The 16,314-nt window shown below is 45.4% G+C and overlaps 1 protein-coding gene across 1 annotated transcript in view; it reads left to right on the forward strand.

Moving 5' to 3' along the window:
• Positions 1–15,808: 15,808 nt before the first annotated feature.
• The window catches only part of TMEM178A (transmembrane protein 178A), a 44,832-nt gene continuing 44,326 nt past the window's right edge, over positions 15,809–16,314 (forward strand). The window contains exon 1 of the mRNA XM_053925826.1: positions 15,809–16,312. Within this exon, the coding sequence (XP_053781801.1) occupies positions 15,913–16,312 (400 nt within the window). The 5' untranslated portion in view covers positions 15,809–15,912. The remainder of the gene's footprint in view (positions 16,313–16,314) is intronic.

Raw genomic sequence — 16,314 nt, forward strand, 5'->3', positions numbered from 1 at the left:
GAAATTATTGCAGATTGGTTGAAAGGAACCCACAGTGATATGGTCGCACCATTCCTGCTGTGGCCCTACCGCCCAGGTAGCACAGAGAGAAAATCGAGAAGCTCCTGCATGTTGTCTGTGTGTACTTACTAACTCAGGCGATGCTGGCCCGCCGGAGGTGAGTGGTGATTTCAGCTGCTTATATAAGGATTCGGATTCTCTTGAATTAGAGAGACGGTTTTACACAGATCTAGTTGGCACATGGTAGCTCTAAAATGTTTGCTAAATAACTGAATTTGCAGCGTACATATTTGGCAATGGGTAAATTGAGTTAAAAACAGGACTTTCCTTATGACATCACCTTGGCTTTTTTAGTACCATCTCCTAAGCAACTGAATTCTAGTCTTTAATCAACCCAATCTTCAACTCGCACTCACAGAGCTATGTTTTAAGATGTAGGTTTTGGCCCTGATTGGTGTGGCTCAGTGGATGGAGTGCCAGCCTGTGAACCAAAGGGTCACTGGTTCGATTCCCAGTCAGGGCACATGCCTGGGTTGTGGGCCAGGTCCCCAGTAGGGGGTGCATGAGAGGCAACAGCACATTGATGTTTCTCTCCCTCTCTTTCTCCCTTTATTCCCCTCTCTAAAAAAAAATTAAATTAAAAAGATATAGGTTTTGTTTTTATTCAGTTGTGGTAAGGCCAGTAGATCAAGAGATGACTGCCATTGAAAAGACAGTTTGTCACTCACAGTCCCCAAGGGGAGGGCTTACGCCACGCCTCGCGCTGGGTAGAGAGGGACTACAGGGAAGCATCAGGATCTGTCAGAAGGCAGAGAGTGCAAAGGGGAAGCATGGCCAAGAGATCTCATTGTGGTTTCCAGAAGAAAAACAAGTGTGGCAGGGATACAGGTTTAGGATTGGCTAGTTTGAATAGTTCCTGCAGGTTCTAGGGAGTAGGGACTGCCCAGTTTCCTGGTGCCCAGCCCTAGGGTGGTTAGAGCAGGGGAATGGTGGCTCATCTCCTGAAAGCCCAGTGAAGGACTGTCTGGGTCAGTTGGTTTGCATGTGAAAACTGTGCTTCCAGAGGAGTCCTTTATTACCTCCCAGAAGTGGCTGGCCCTGGGCAGGGCAGTCCCTCCAGAGGCAGCAAAGCCCTAGATGTCACAGCATCAGAATAAAAAGACATGCTTAATATAGGCTGATATAAATTAGGTTAGACTTAAAAGAAAGCAAAGAATAGCAAAGAAAGCAAACAGGACTGTTGATAAAAGTTGGATATATAACCTATCACTCTGTATAATATTACGTGTACTAACACATAACGCTTTCACTACAGATCACTGGTTTGGCATTAATTAGGATGGTAAAGGCGTATGTCTTTTTTTCTCCCAAGACTTTGTCATTTGAGATAGTTTATTTCTTTAGTTTTCCTGAAATCAAGCTATACAATTTAGTTACCAAGTGACAGTGGGTACTTAACCGGTGGGCTTTTCTAGCCACTTCCATCACATTTTCATCTACATAAACACACATGTTATTAACGCACTTGTCAAGGTGAGAGGCAGTATACATTTACAAATGCGTGTGTAAATGAGTGCAAGTTGATATAAACACACAACTTTCATTGTCTACCTTTCTTCAAGGTACAGGAAGGTACCATGGAATTTCAACAAAAATGCATCTTAAAGTTGAAAAAGATATATCACATTATTGCCCCTCCACCCTCATCGCCTACGCCTTCCCTTGTCTAGTTAGAGAGCAAAGGTCTCTGAAAAATGTACAGCTAAGCACATCATTCCTTTTTTCAGGAATGATTTATGTTAAGATATCATCAAGATCAATAGATTTGTTTGCTGTATCGTATGGTTCCCTTAAGTGAGTCTCCATTAACAATCAGCCCACATATAGACAGTTGAACATTGATTTGTTTTTACAACGAATGACGAGTGACACTCACTCTGTTCTCCTCTCTGTGCACGTGCCTGGGCCGGGATACCCTCGTGAACACCAGGGAGGCCGTGCAAGCCACAGGCTGCCACCGAGGCTTTGTGCTCCGGCTGGACCCCACAAAGCACTGGGACATTGAGCTGCGTCTTGGCCTGTGTGCCAAGGTTTTCCTTCCACGCAGGACGGGCAAGACAAGGCTCATACACAGATACATTTTTTAATACCTACATCCATTTGCTTGTTCAACCGGAAAAGTGACAGGTCGCCAAGCCAGAAGCTCTCTATTATGTCCAAAGTAACCCTTTAGACATAATTGATTTCTTTCTCTCATAATTTCATCCATGGCGGCACAACCACCCTTCCTCCAAACCCCTACTCAGGTCTCCTCTCAGAATGGTGCTAACTAGACACGTGTGGTCCAGCTTCTAATCGCTAACTAATGTACATTTTTCTTATCAGAACATCATTAACAGGGGAAACAAGCCTCGGTGCTGGGGCAACAGAAGCGGGGCGGGTGTAGTTCAGCTTCAGTTGAACCTTCTGTGTTCTATACCTAAACCTCAACTGTTCTTGGCACCTTTCACTTTTATGGTGCTAAGAATATAAACGTTCTTCAGTTTCTCCTTTTTTTCGGTTTTGGTTTTTGTTTTTGGCTGTTTCTCCATAAAGTATTCATGACCCTTCCACATCCCTGTCCTACATTTATCATCTTAGCTCCTTTTATTTCTACTGGTTAGCCTTGATGTCTTTTCTTCCTCCTGTACAATAATTTCCTCCTCTGACCGATAACGGCTCCCTCAGTATGTACCTGCCCTATACGTAACGCTCAGGAAACTTGGGGGTTTTGTCGCAGTCCATCTGCAGAGTCCAGAGGCAATCTCTAGGGCCTTGATCACTTGGCTTCAGGAAATTAGGGTGATAGCTACATATGCTTCATTCTGTTAAATGCCAGGTGGAAATTCATTCTGACTGAATTCAAAGTGAAGCTGAAAACAGTCTCTGCCCTTTGTTATAGGAAACGGCTCACGGTTCTGCACAAATGTGGTCAGCTCCGAGTGCACCTTTCCCGCGACTGTACCAGACACAACCACGTGCACTCAGGCTTCTCTGGGGCTTTCTGGAGCACCCACCACAGTCATTTCTACTCCTGGGTGGCAGATAGAGTAGCACCTTGGGTGAGGGAATGCGTGCTCGGCTGAGATGAATGCCTGAAGGAAAAGGGTGCCTGGTGCTCAGGAGGGTTGGCTCAGACAGACATTCACTCTCCAGCTGTTAGGAATTTTAATTGTCATACCTTTGGGATGCAGTAGCCCCTTGGAGCATGATTAATGAGGGAGCAGGGGAAGGGAGGAGGGGAAGTAATGGTGAGTTACCTGTGTGGGAAAGGAAGCGGTTACCACTGTATTCGTTTCCGATTGCTGCTATAACAAATTACCACCACCTTAAGGACTTAAGACAATTTATTATCTTACAGTTCTGTAGGTCAGAGGTTCGAAATTAGTCTCACTGGACTAAAGCCAAGGAAGGCATTGGCAGGGCTGAATTCCTTTCTAAAAGATCTCAGGAATAATCTGTTTCCTTGCCTTTTCCAGTTTCCAGAGGCTTCCTGTATTCCTTGGCTTACTTCCTCTAGCTTCAAAGCCAGCAGCAATGCATCTCTACCCATTTCCCCATTGTGTGCCTGTCTCTGAGAGGTTCAGAATAAAAAGGCCTACTTAACACGGGCTGACATAAATTAGGTTAGACTTAAAAGAAAGCAAAGAATTGGCATGTAGAAGTGCAAATAAATATTAAATATCTAACCTACCACTCTGTATAATATTATGAGTACTAACGTATTACGCTCTTATTGCCTATCATTGGTTTGACATTAATGAGTAATGGGAAAACTTAAAAATGGAGAATCAGGGAAGGTTTTAAGAATGCCTGGGATTAGACTGAGCCCACCTGGATAATCCAGGAGAATCTCCTTATTTCAAAATCATTAATCATATCTGCAAAGTTCCTTTTGCCACAGAAGGTAACATTTTCATCTGTTGAGGGAGGGGAGAGGGGAATTATTCTATCCTACCACAACTACCAAGTCGATGTCCTCATTGAGATACCAAATAGAAGCTTCTACCTTTACACCTTTGTTGTCTTCCTCAGATCTAATGGGATTTCCATAGATTAAAAAAAAATTTCTATTTGACATCAAATCCATCTGTGGCAAATGAAATCTTATTATAGGCAAACAATAATACTATTAATGATACCATATTTTTTATTCAAACTAGTACTTTCAATTTTAGGGGTAACTTTGGTCTTTCCTTCTTCACGTCTCTTCTTCAAATATACGTGATCTTTCTCAGCCTTCAAAATAATCCATCTTCCCGACTCTCTAGCTGTAGAATGATTCCTCTCCTTCCTTTCATTGCTAAAGTTTTCCAAAAATTAATCAACATGTATTACTTCCCCAGCCCCCACCACCTTCTATTCATTCCCTCAGAGGCAGGAAGTTTGATGGGCCCTAATTTCTCTATTGACAGTGACCTGCTGAAGGCCCCAGGGGTCATGTCACTGAGGCCCTTTCTCTCTCCTCTGCTGGGTGTTCCTGCAATTCTCAATACGCTGACCAGGTCCATCTTGAAACTCCCCATTGCTGGCTTGTGCGGCTCTCCTGATTCATTCACAAGGGGCTGCCCGACCCTGGTTCCTCATCCTCTACCTTGCCTTTGCCTCCACACGTGACCTCTGCTCTTCTTTTCTACACCAGTCCTCACAGACTTCCCTGCCTCGGTGCCTCTACGTGGATGCCTGCCAAATTCTCTTTTCGAACTACCTGGTGGACATTTTTATACAGATAACCTTCTGTCCTCTCAAACTCAAATGGCCAGAGTTTAAACCTCCAAATTTGTTCTCTCTCCTGATTTATTTACTACTTGCTTATATAAAGGTTATTTATTTATTTTTGCCAACATATCCATCGTCATCTTAGTCATCTTGGCTTGCATCTCCAGCATTTGTGTCTGGTTCTTTCTTTTCCCCTTTGAGTTGACCTATTCACTATTTTTATTCAAACTGTTTCTGGCATTTCTTCCTTTGCTTCCAGTGCTGCTATCACGACCCTCATCAACCAGGCCGGGGTGAGCTGAAGTTCTCACCAATTACTTTACCATCACTGCTAAATTCCTAATCTCTCTTCTTTCAATATGTCATTCTTCTTTTCCTCATTGCCTAAGAACTCAGGGTTGTTTAAACTCTCTACAGTCTGAATCTAATCAATATTTCCAAATTTATCCTAAACTTGTCAATTTTTTCAAACAAAACCTCCATGCTCACTGTCTTGTGAACATAACTTGTTCATTACTATTTCTGGGTTCACATGGCTTTCCATTCCTGAAATACTCTCTTCCTCTCTACCAATTTCCTCTCATAGATCTTTCAAAGCTCAAGTTCCAATTTCCCTATCAATCCTTTTTTGGGCCATCTCTATTTATAAGATCTCTCCTCCCTCTGAACACATTAACATTTGCTGAACATATTATAGGCCAGCAGAGAATTTCTATAAGGTCCGATCATCCACCCACCCATCTTCCTGCAACTGTCACGACGTCCTTAATTTTTTCCACTCACCACCCAGAAGTTCTTCATGCATCTACCTAAGACAGTTTCTCCCCTAGTCTCTCCGATCCCTTCCCTCTTGCCCATTGGCCCAAGACCTCTACCTCGCTAAATCCAACGCTTAATACTCATTTTCTTATCTTGCTTGACCAATCAGAAACTTTGACACTTTGATGACTTTCTCTTATCTGAAATACTTTCTTCCCTTGGCTTCTGGAACTCCATACACTCCTATGTCTCTGGCCACTCCGCCTCGTTTCTTTTGCTGGTTCCTACTCATCTCCTAGACCTCAACATGTAGTGCTTTTCTGTGTCTCACTCCTCAGCCCTCTTCTCTTTTCCAGCAACACTTATTCTCTGGGCAACATCATCCAGTCTCATGGGTTAAAGTACGATCTATATGTGGATCCTGCTAGCTCTCAAATTTGTATCTTTAGTCTGAACTCCTCCCCTGCTCACTCAGCATCTCCTCTTAGATATCTAAGAGGCATCTCAAACCTAGTGTGTCCCAAACTGAGCTCCTGTACTTTCCACAGACTTCCCCATGTCCACTGATGACCCTTCCACCTAGCTGAGTCTATTTCCTCTCTTACCACATGTTGTATACACATCAGAAAATCCTGTCGGCTCTACTTTCAGTATCTATCCAGAATCCAGGCCACTCTTGTCACTCTACTGTTATTACCTGATCTCTGTCCCCTATAAATGATGCAAGTAACAGTAAGAGTGCAAGCCTTGGAGACATACCTTGCAGGCTTCAATCCCGGTTCTGCCACTACTTAAGAGTATAACCTTGGGCAAGTTATTTACCCTCTCTGTGCTTCAGTTCCCTTATTTTTAAAGCAACAACAACACTAACACTACAATTGTTGCAAGGGTTACATGAGAAAAATATCAATTGCTTAGCAAAGTGACTGGCAAATAGTATGTGTTCAACAAATGTTAGCTACATGTTATTATTCTATAAAGCTATAAAAATATTCATGACAATAGGTAGAAAGTAGTAGGCAAGAAGATCGGGGAAATGTGAAAATGGCCATTTTCCTAAGCATAAGCCATCTGAATCTTTCAATACCCAAGCCCACATGGAACCAGCTGTGGAATTACTGTTCCAACACACCATGATCTGTGCCTACTGCTTAGTATGCTGCTTATTTTGCACAGCTTTTACCTATAGATTTAGAGAATAGTACAGTTGATCCTTGAAGAACCTGGGGGTTAGGGGGTACCAATCCCCATGCAGTCAAAAATCTACATACAACTTTGGACTTCCCCAAAGTTAACTTCAGTTGTCCCTTGGTATCCATCCACCAGGGGTTGGTCCCAGGACCCCCATGGATGCCAAAATCTGTACATGCTCAAGTCCCTTATACAAAATGGCACAAAACAATGCATAAAGTTGGCCCTCTTCATCTATAGACTCCTAACTGGGGATGGAAAATACTAATATTTTCAATCTGTGATTGGTTGAACCTGCAGATGCGAGAACCGGGGATACAGAGGGCCAACTATATGTTTACTGAAAAATCCCATGTCTAAGTGGACCCATGCAGTTCAAACTTGTGTTGTTCAAGGGCCAGCTGTGGTGTAGCTAACATTTCTTGATCATGTAGTATTTGCCATTGTCACTTCTTTTTCCTTTGTCTTAGGAGTAATTTCTATATCTCTTCTTCTCCAAACTTCCTTTTCAGTCCCAGGAACCTCAGACAGTCTTACTCCTCACCCTGGCTGTATTCTGGGTTGCCTTTCCCCTTGTAGGATTCCATATTGAATTTGCTGCCATTGCTACAAATATAATATTTAAATGGGTGCTCTATAAACCCAGTTAACAATACTGCTGTGAGAGCTGTTTCCAGTTATTATTTTATTGGCACAAAAAAACCAGGTCTCCTATCAAAAGTGATTGATATGGAGGGGAAAAGAGTAAACTGCTGAGTGAGAATGGAGAAAGCAAGTAATTAAAACCATGCCACCAAATTCAGGACAAAAAAATGTCAGACAGCTTTCAGAAAAGGAAACTGAGAAACTAAAGAATTTCCCCCAAATATCCAGAAAGTAACTTCTTGAAATTAGGGTTCAACTTCAATGTTTAAAACTTTGGGGATTTCTTTTGGCCAAACAGAATCGTCCTTAGGAGAAAATCCTTGTGTGTGTGTGTGTGTGTGTGCTTTTGTTTCAGCTGGATTCATAGGGGCACATGGTGACCTGGTTGGAAAACACTAAGAGACATCTCCCCCACTGCCAACCCCCTCCCTGACTTGCCACTCACATAGTCTAGGGCTCTTGATCACAAACAGATTGCAGACACCAGATAAATTAGGCAGATGGAACTCATACATCAAAGCCACCTACTTGGATTCCTTTTCGGCCATCGGTGCATTTCCTCACCCTTTCTTTCTTAATTAGCCCCATAAATCTGACCCTGACAAGGTCCTACCTCTCCACACCAGCAGTCGGGGGTGAGATGTTAATTTGTCCTCAAGCTTTCATTTACTTCTCCACTGGAGTGACTGTCAATACCATGTGGCACCCATTCATTACAGGGGCTCAGGTGCGGCTGTGGGAAGGTGTGTGCCAAGGCCTGCCAAACTGGATGCTCCTTCCAAAAGAACAGGATGGTTCTCCGGGCACTGCGCACTTCAGACGGTCACACCCCACGGTGCCGAGAGCTGTAGAGAACGTTGTTATGTATTCTTCAGACTAGCTGATTCATAATAGCTATTCGCGTGCTTGTGAATGATTCCCTGGACTCAAGTAATTTTTCAAGAGGTTTATCCAAATCAAGAATTGAAGATAGAAACAGAGTTGCCCAAGGTGGGGGCCTTGCTCTCTAAGGTGGGGCACCTGTGTTGAACTCATCATTTTCAGGGGCCTCTGACTCAATCTTTGTCTCCTGGTCTTGACAGTGTAAATCTGGAATGCTGACCTAGCTCATTTGGGCAAAGTGTGGATTTCTCATTTGTGGACAGCCGCCTCTGGCTTCTAGTAGTTGCATCTTGGCTGAGTCTTAGGTCCTTCCTGAGTCTTTACCCTTTCCTCCCCGCCCTTCTAAGAGAGAGGCTATCTCTCTTTGTATTCCAGATGCTATCCACAGCTGGTTTAATGCCCCCTGGTTTTCTCAGGGCTTCCCCAGACCCTTGCATGGGGAAGAAAAGGTCCAGGCACCCCCTAAACTCCCCTAACAACATTTTAACATCCAAAATGTAGTGGCTATGAGCAATCATTTCCTGCGGAGGATTTTCTATCTAGTCCATTTAAAATCTTTGAGAAATGGAGATACCTTATTGTATTCTGACAGCTTATTTCGGCTATTCACAAAGCAGTGTTAAACCCCTTTTATGGGCTCATAACAGAATAGCCTATTGATGGAGCATAATGGTTTCTCATACTTTTGAATGCCTACCATTCCACCAATACTACAGACAATTTACGTCTTTAGGGGCCTTATGGTTGGCTTCCATGCTTTTCATTAGGATACAGTTCTTGGGAGAATAAAGTTTTGTACTGCACCCAAGATCATGGCTTGCAAATGTGAGCAGTTACCAGATATTGTTGGCGATGATAAATAACAACAACGACAAGAGCTGCCATTTATATATGGAGCACTTATATGTCAGCCTTCATATCCGCTCTGTTGCTAAGTGCTCTATATTCACCATGTTTGATTCTCACAGCAACCCCAAGAAGGATATTATTACTCTTATCCCCACGTCGCAGATGAAGAAAGAGAGGCTTGGAGAGGCAAAGTAAATCCTTCTCCCCCAGACACAAAAAAATCATGCTAGAATCTGAACCAAACTCTCGCTGACTCCACAGCCAGGACGCTGCATTGTCCTGGCCTGTGTCATCGTAGCGTGTCAGTAGACCCCTCTGTCTTGGCTTTGGGTGCATGCATTTTCTTGGTTTTCCTCCTACCTTCTGCCCCAGCTTCCTCTGGGCACCTCACCTTCTTGCAGGGGAGCGCAATGTGCTCCAGTGCCCCGAACCTCTTCGTTTTTCTAGCTACACGTTCCCCTAAGCAATCTCATCTAGTCCCATGAATTTCAACGCCGACGTACGTATAACAACTGTATGCTGACATCCTTAAAACCTCAATCTTCGCTCCAGACTGCTTTCTTCATTTTCAGTTTCATAAATCCAATTGTGATTTCTAATTGGCATGTCAAACTTAAGCCCAAAAAAGATTTTTTTTTACTTCTCCTCTGGCGTGTTCCACATCTCAGTGCTGGGTACCACCAGGCAAACACTCAGGCCGGAAGTGTTAGCATGGGTCTCGACGTCTCCTTTCCCTTGTGTGGATTCACAGTAATTCTGTGGCTTCCTTCTCTACCCACTTGTCTGTTTCTGCTTCAGGCCCTTTGGTCTAAATGGCTAATACCCCTTTCAGGACTATTACAATAGCCGCCTGACAGGTTTCCCGGCTTTCCACCCCCAGCCTCAATTCATTTGTCACAGTCTTCTGAGCGACATTCAAAACACGAATCAACCCATTCCCCTCCTCTGCTTAAAACTCTTCAAATATTTTCTTTTGACCAAAGTCCAAACTCCACAAGATAACCTTCATGACTGTGTACGATCTGACCATTGGCTACTTCAGCAACTGAATCACATGCCACTTGCTGTCACGTCCATCATGCTACCTTCGGTGGCCTCACTCCAGTTCCTCAGTGGTACAAAGCTTTCATGCCTCAGGACCTTTGCACCGGGCGTTTCCTTCTTGCCTGGAATACTCTCTCCCTGGCCCATAGGGGCTCAATGAATGTTAATTGAACAAACAAAAATAGTGGATTGCCTCTCCCACATGCATAATATAAATAATAAGGAATATGAAAATTATGTGTTTAATAACTTATTTAGCCATTTGTATTTATGACATTTAAATTATATAATTAGGCTATGGGTTATCTAAAGCGTGTTTACATGGATGGAGTAGCGGGGAGAAGGGTGCAGCAGTGGGGGAGGGAGGAAACATATCTGGCTTGTGATAATCGTGAATCCTCATTCCTGTGCGGTAGATGTTAATATCCCTGTTTTTCAGAACATTGGTAATTTGAAGAGGTCAGGTAACTGGCTAAGAGAGAGCAGGAAGGAAGCAGTGGGCCTGGAATTTACAGGTGGTCTGACCCCAGGTCCTGGTGCCTTGGAGCAGATGCAGCTGGGAGATGAGGTCTGAGGATAAGAAAAGGGGGACACACCTGGAACACTGGCATGTTTGTTCACATGGGAAGCATCACCAGCCACTGTGAGTTGGAGAGCCTGGGCGTCTTACTTATATCCAGCTCTGCCTCGGTGGTCACACACGGCCTGCAGGAGCTGAACTGGGCCCCAGCTTCAGAGCCCCGCGCCCACACACACAGATAAGGTGGGAGTACAGTTAGGTATGACAATTAGTAAGCTGCCATCTGCTAAAACATCACATACTAAGTGGGACTTAATATGGTTATGGGTTTCTTTGAACTTTTTTTCTTCACCATATGTGCTTAAAGTCTCTAAAAAGGAAACAGGAATGTGTAAAAGAATGGTGACATTCTGTAGTGTGTCAGTGGAATGAGAAACTTATCAGGCACTGTCTATTTCTGGGAGTTTGTGGTATTTTATGGTGCCAGGCTTCCAGTTAGTGACAAAATGGCACTGCCAAGATGACTTACCGCATGTGGGGTAGAGAAGAGCACCATGGGAGGTGCTACTTCTAAAAGTTACTTTGGCTTCGCCTTGGACTAAGTTGATACACATACAGAAAATACCCCTCTTCCTCCAAGGCCTAATGGACATGGCGTCTAATCTGCACGGCCTACACATGTTTTCTCAATGGACAGTGACCTCTCTGTCCTAGGTCTCCCTGCTGCGTTTTGTTTACGCCTCCGTGATAGCACCCCTCCCAGGCAGTCCCCCTTCTCACCTCCTGCGTTTCTATCTTCCTCCTCCACTAACCCACAGCTCCCGTGGGCACTGACCATGGTTCCTTCACCTTTGCGTAATCCGGTGGGGCCTAGCACGGCAACCTACATTGGAGGTGCTCAGTATAGGCTGTTGAATTGAAGCAGAATTGTTTTTAGAAAAACAATTTAGAATCATGACTTTAACACGAGACACCTCAATTATTTACAGACGTGACATATTGTAGATCAATAACATAATGGACTATATCCTTAGAGTAAATGCTAAAAAAATTACCAAGAAAAAAAATCCCCACTCTTTATGAAAGCCAGTGCGTGGTTTCGGTGAAATTGCATTGTGTAAATTCTGTGGTGTCCGAATGTTTGAAGTAAAGAAAGATATTGCTTTTGGTCTCGGCACTGGAGCAAAGGGTAAAAGCCTGTTAGAATATTCATGGTTAGCTTAGCATAGGGATGTCAATAAATCATTGCCATGGCTCTGTGGTAATTGGACATCTCTCTCTCTCTCTCTGAACATTTTTATAGGGAAATATTTATTTAAAACTTCCTGACTGTAAAGAGAATACAATGAATGTCACAAAGCACCTACGTATTGTGATAGTGTGTTTAGAGCAGGCGACGCATTTTGTTGTCTAAATATTGCAACATGGCCAGCACATCAGTTGGGAAGTTAGAATGCTGAGGGCATCCTCACAGAAACAAGGAAGGACTCTAGAGTCGTAGAGTAGACGACTCTCTCCAGCCCAGAAAGGAGAGTTGGAGATGAGGGGTTACATAATCAAAGTAACACTTCAGGAAGATGCATTTGGCAAGAGCATACAGGATAAGGACAGGCTGGGCTGCTCCTGGAGTGGTGGGGACCAAGGAGGCCGCTGTAATAACAATCCAGAGGTGAGGTCAGAGAGGCACAGTGACAGTGACAGCAAGTGGTTGAAGTGTAGAGGAAAAGTTGGTTATAACCGACAAGGCAAAGGGAAAATCCGCATGACTTTGGGAATGCAACAGATAATTCTGCAAGGTCGAATCTAGGTGACGTGAATGACTGGTCGACACAGGGAGAAAGGAGTGGGGAGGGGCAGCTGAACCACAGGGGAATATTAGAGTTTACTTTTGGAAACACTGAGTTCAATCACACAGTGAGACAGCCAGGTGGAAATCCTCTGACTCCGTCCCTGCCATTTTAGGACACTGTTGCTCTCTGAGGGATGCATGGGGGGTGGCAGATCTGGAGGCAGCAAAGAGGCATTTAAGACAAGTAAAGCACAAGCTAAGTTTGAAAATGCTGAGGTCACAGCACAGCCACAGCTGAGACAGGCCACCGTGCTCTGGCTGGATATTTGATCTCACAGCACGTTGACTCCCTGCCAGGCTGAGTGTCCTCAGACGGTGACTGTATTCTGGCTCAGATTTCTGCTTCCAGTCATCTACAAGTATTTAGCTTGTAGCCAGGCATTAGAACATGATGACTTTATCATTAAAAAAATGTAGAAACAGTTCTTAGGTTACAGTGGTCCAAACTACTGAAGCCTCCAAATTTGCGAAGTAGTTGCATAAATCAAAGAGTTAATTCTCTGACTGTGATGACAATGTGCCTGATTGAATCCTCTCGGTCAAGTTTCATTCATCCTTTGATAATTAACTCAAAAGTTCCTGTCTCTAAGCAGCCACTTGACTCCTCGAAGCAGTCAGTTTATTTCATTGTCCGTGGTCCCACAACACTTTGTTTTTATTCCCAGTAGCACACATAGGACAGACTAGGTGTTTGTCACCGCTCAGCTGGGAGCACCTTGAAGATGGGAACTATTTCTGTATCTCTGTATTCCCCACTCCCTTATCAGAGCAGAGGTTGGTGGGTGGTATTTCGTTGCTGGAAATGCCCAAAAGAGAAATGTTAAGAACACGGATGGAGCAATGTGCCGTTGCCGTAGCCAAGCCTGGGTACACATCATATGTCACATCCCTGCTGATGGTGGTATTGCTGCACCAGCAGAGGCAGCGCACTCATTACATGCTGCTGGCCCATATTTGTAATGTGTGACATTTTTTAATGAAATACTGTCAAGGGTAATTTATCATACAGTAACTTTTGGATTATATGCCGAGACTGGTCTTAAACATAGACATATCGAACTTCGAGGATAATGCTATTTTCTAAAAAGGGTGCCATCCAAGGGTTCTGGCTAGAAAAATGAAGCAGCACATTATGTCCTTTTAAGTTCATCAGATGTGCCCGAAAAAGATGTTTGTTTCTGTCTACTCCAGCTGGGGACGGGGTTATTGTGTGAAGATAATCAGGTGACTCTGCAATCTGGTGGAATATTTTTTTTCCTGTAGAACATCCGTATTTCAAAAGAGAATGAAGACTTGCTAAAAGTTTGTAATCACTTTATCTCAAGAGGCACTAAAAAAAATAAAAGGGCACATGACAACTTGAATGAATTTCGAATGTCACTGTCGCCTCACAGTTAAAGGTGTTCTCTCTGCGTGTCCATAAAGATCTAGGATTTTTAAACATATAATAGAGTATAAATAAAAGAGAGCTTCTAAATCCCATCATTTTTGTGTAAGTCCAGATAAGACTCCTTTGATGAGCTTAGCATTTCCTTTTTAGGGAAAGCTTGTAGGTGAGAGAAACACTAAAATTATAATTCTTTCTCTTCCTTAATTAGACTGGAGCTCACCATAGATCTTGCTGAAGCTGTGAGAAAATCCAAGCAATAATTCACATTGTCAGATCAGCAGAAATGGGCATGGGGGTCCGATATGACTGAAAAAGATTTGCTTAAGCGATCTGAGAACTGAATGGCTCGGAAGGGATACAAGTCTTCACTGGAAATACACCCTCTGAAGACACTGAGCACAAACAGCAATGAAAATGAATTCGAGCAAGATTCTTATTCCACCTTTACAGATGTCATTCCAGAGGAAATATATAAATCGCATTAATACCAATTGATGTGGGTCACTAATTAATAAGGCCCATTAAATCGTGGAGTAATGACATTTAGCATCTAATGAATGCCTCATAATCTCTTGATCATTAATATTTCACGGCATAAGAACACAAGAAGTGGCATCCCTTGGCTCAGGCAGCATGGTGTTTTGTCTCCAGGCGGGTGCTAAGTGGCACAAGGGTTTTGTCCCTCTGTTGCAAGAATACACAACATAAATAATTAACTCCTTCAGTAGCCTGGGTCCTACCACTGCCTCATTTGGGAAGATGTGACTCAGCTTGCCATTCTCAGAATTAACGTCTGTGACTACTGGGTGCCCTGGAGGAAGAGGACGGAGCTGACATGTTGACTGTGGTGTGTGGCATTGCTTTGTTGGTGACCTTCGCAGTCCATTCAAGAAAGTTGCGTGGGAGAAAAATCATTACTTTGATTTATTACCAGGGCTTTCTTTATTCAAAAGCAATAATCACCTCACAGAGCAGGTGCCGTTGCAGGGGGTTATCGATCCTATGCCTTTCTAGAAATTTCAGGAGGATGTCACTCCGGCAGGAGATGGAGAAGGTCAAAGAAAAAGAAGTCCGTTTCTGAGCAAGCTGAATTGAAGTGGGAGAAACTCTCTAGCCCTCCGTCTATGGCTCCGGGGACTCCGGGCGTCTTTTCTTTCAGAAGAGGGGCTGGAGCAGAGAGAACACTCAGAGCTTGCAATGGTCAAGTGGGAGGGAGAGAGGAAGGCGACAGAGAGCTGCTAAGGGCGGGAGAAAGGGTCTTCAGCTCCCGATCCAGATTCCCAAGAGTTAAATCCTACCAGGCAGCCCGACCTGATGGGATTTGCTTCTGGGTACGAAACGGAACACTGATCAAAATCAAGTTGGACAAGTGACAAGACTGAGTCTGATGTTGGTGGGTCTTTTAACATCATAGGAGGGCAGAGGACCGGAGACAGTGTGCGCAGGGGTAGCTGGAAAGAAGCATTGAGCCCAGGGAAGGGACAGAAAGGGACACGGAGCCGGGAAGCAGGTACAAATGAGCGCGGGGGGGGGGGGGGGGGGGGGGAAAGAGAGTAGAAGAGTTGAAGAAAAGTAAGGGGAAAGTGGGGACAGGGTTAAGGGGAGAGAGGAGGATGAGAGAGAGAAAAGTGAGGGCGGCGAGGAGGGATTAAAAAGGGAAGGGAGGTCGCTGGCGAGCAGGGCCGACAGTTAGAACCGGAGGAGGGGAGAGGGTGGAAGGGAGTGAGCGCGAAGGGGGCGCAGAGAGTGAGCCGAGGGGGCTGGGAGAGGACGGCAGGAAAGTGCGATCGGCGCGGGGTGGGCGAGGAGACCCGGCCGGGGAGGGGGTAGGAGGGAGGTGGGGAGGAGAGGGGAGGAAGGGAAGAGGGAGCCGGCGGGCCGGCAGCCGGGGGCGGGGAGGCCGCGGGAGGGAGGTGGGGGGCCGGTGCGGGGACGGGAGGGAGCGCGGAGCGGAGCCGAGGCCAAGTGCATTGTGTCTGGCGGCGGCGCGCGATCCCACCGGCGGCTGCGGCGGGGCGGGAAGCCATGGAGCCGCGGGCGCTCGTCACGGCGCTCAGCCTCGGCCTCAGCCTCTGCTCCCTGGGGCTGCTGGTCACGGCCATCTTCACCGACCACTGGTACGAGACCGACCCCCGGCGCCACAAGGAGAGCTGCGAGCGCAGCCGCACGGGCGCCGACCCGCCGGACCAGAAGAACCGCCTGATGCCGCTGTCGCACCTGCCGCTGCGGGACTCGCCCCCCCTGGGGCGCCGGCTGCTCCCGGGCGGCCCCGGGCGCGGGGACCCCGAGTCCTGGCGCTCGCTGCTGGGGTTCGGCGGGCTGGACGCCGAGTGCGGCCGGCCGCTCTTCGCCACCTACTCGGGCCTCTGGAGGAAGTGCTACTTCCTGGGCATCGATCGGGACATCGACACCCTCATACTGAAAGGT

The sequence above is a fragment of the Desmodus rotundus genome, chromosome 5 (assembly GCF_022682495.2).
Source record: "Desmodus rotundus isolate HL8 chromosome 5, HLdesRot8A.1, whole genome shotgun sequence".
Taxonomy (NCBI): Eukaryota; Metazoa; Chordata; class Mammalia; order Chiroptera; family Phyllostomidae; genus Desmodus; species Desmodus rotundus.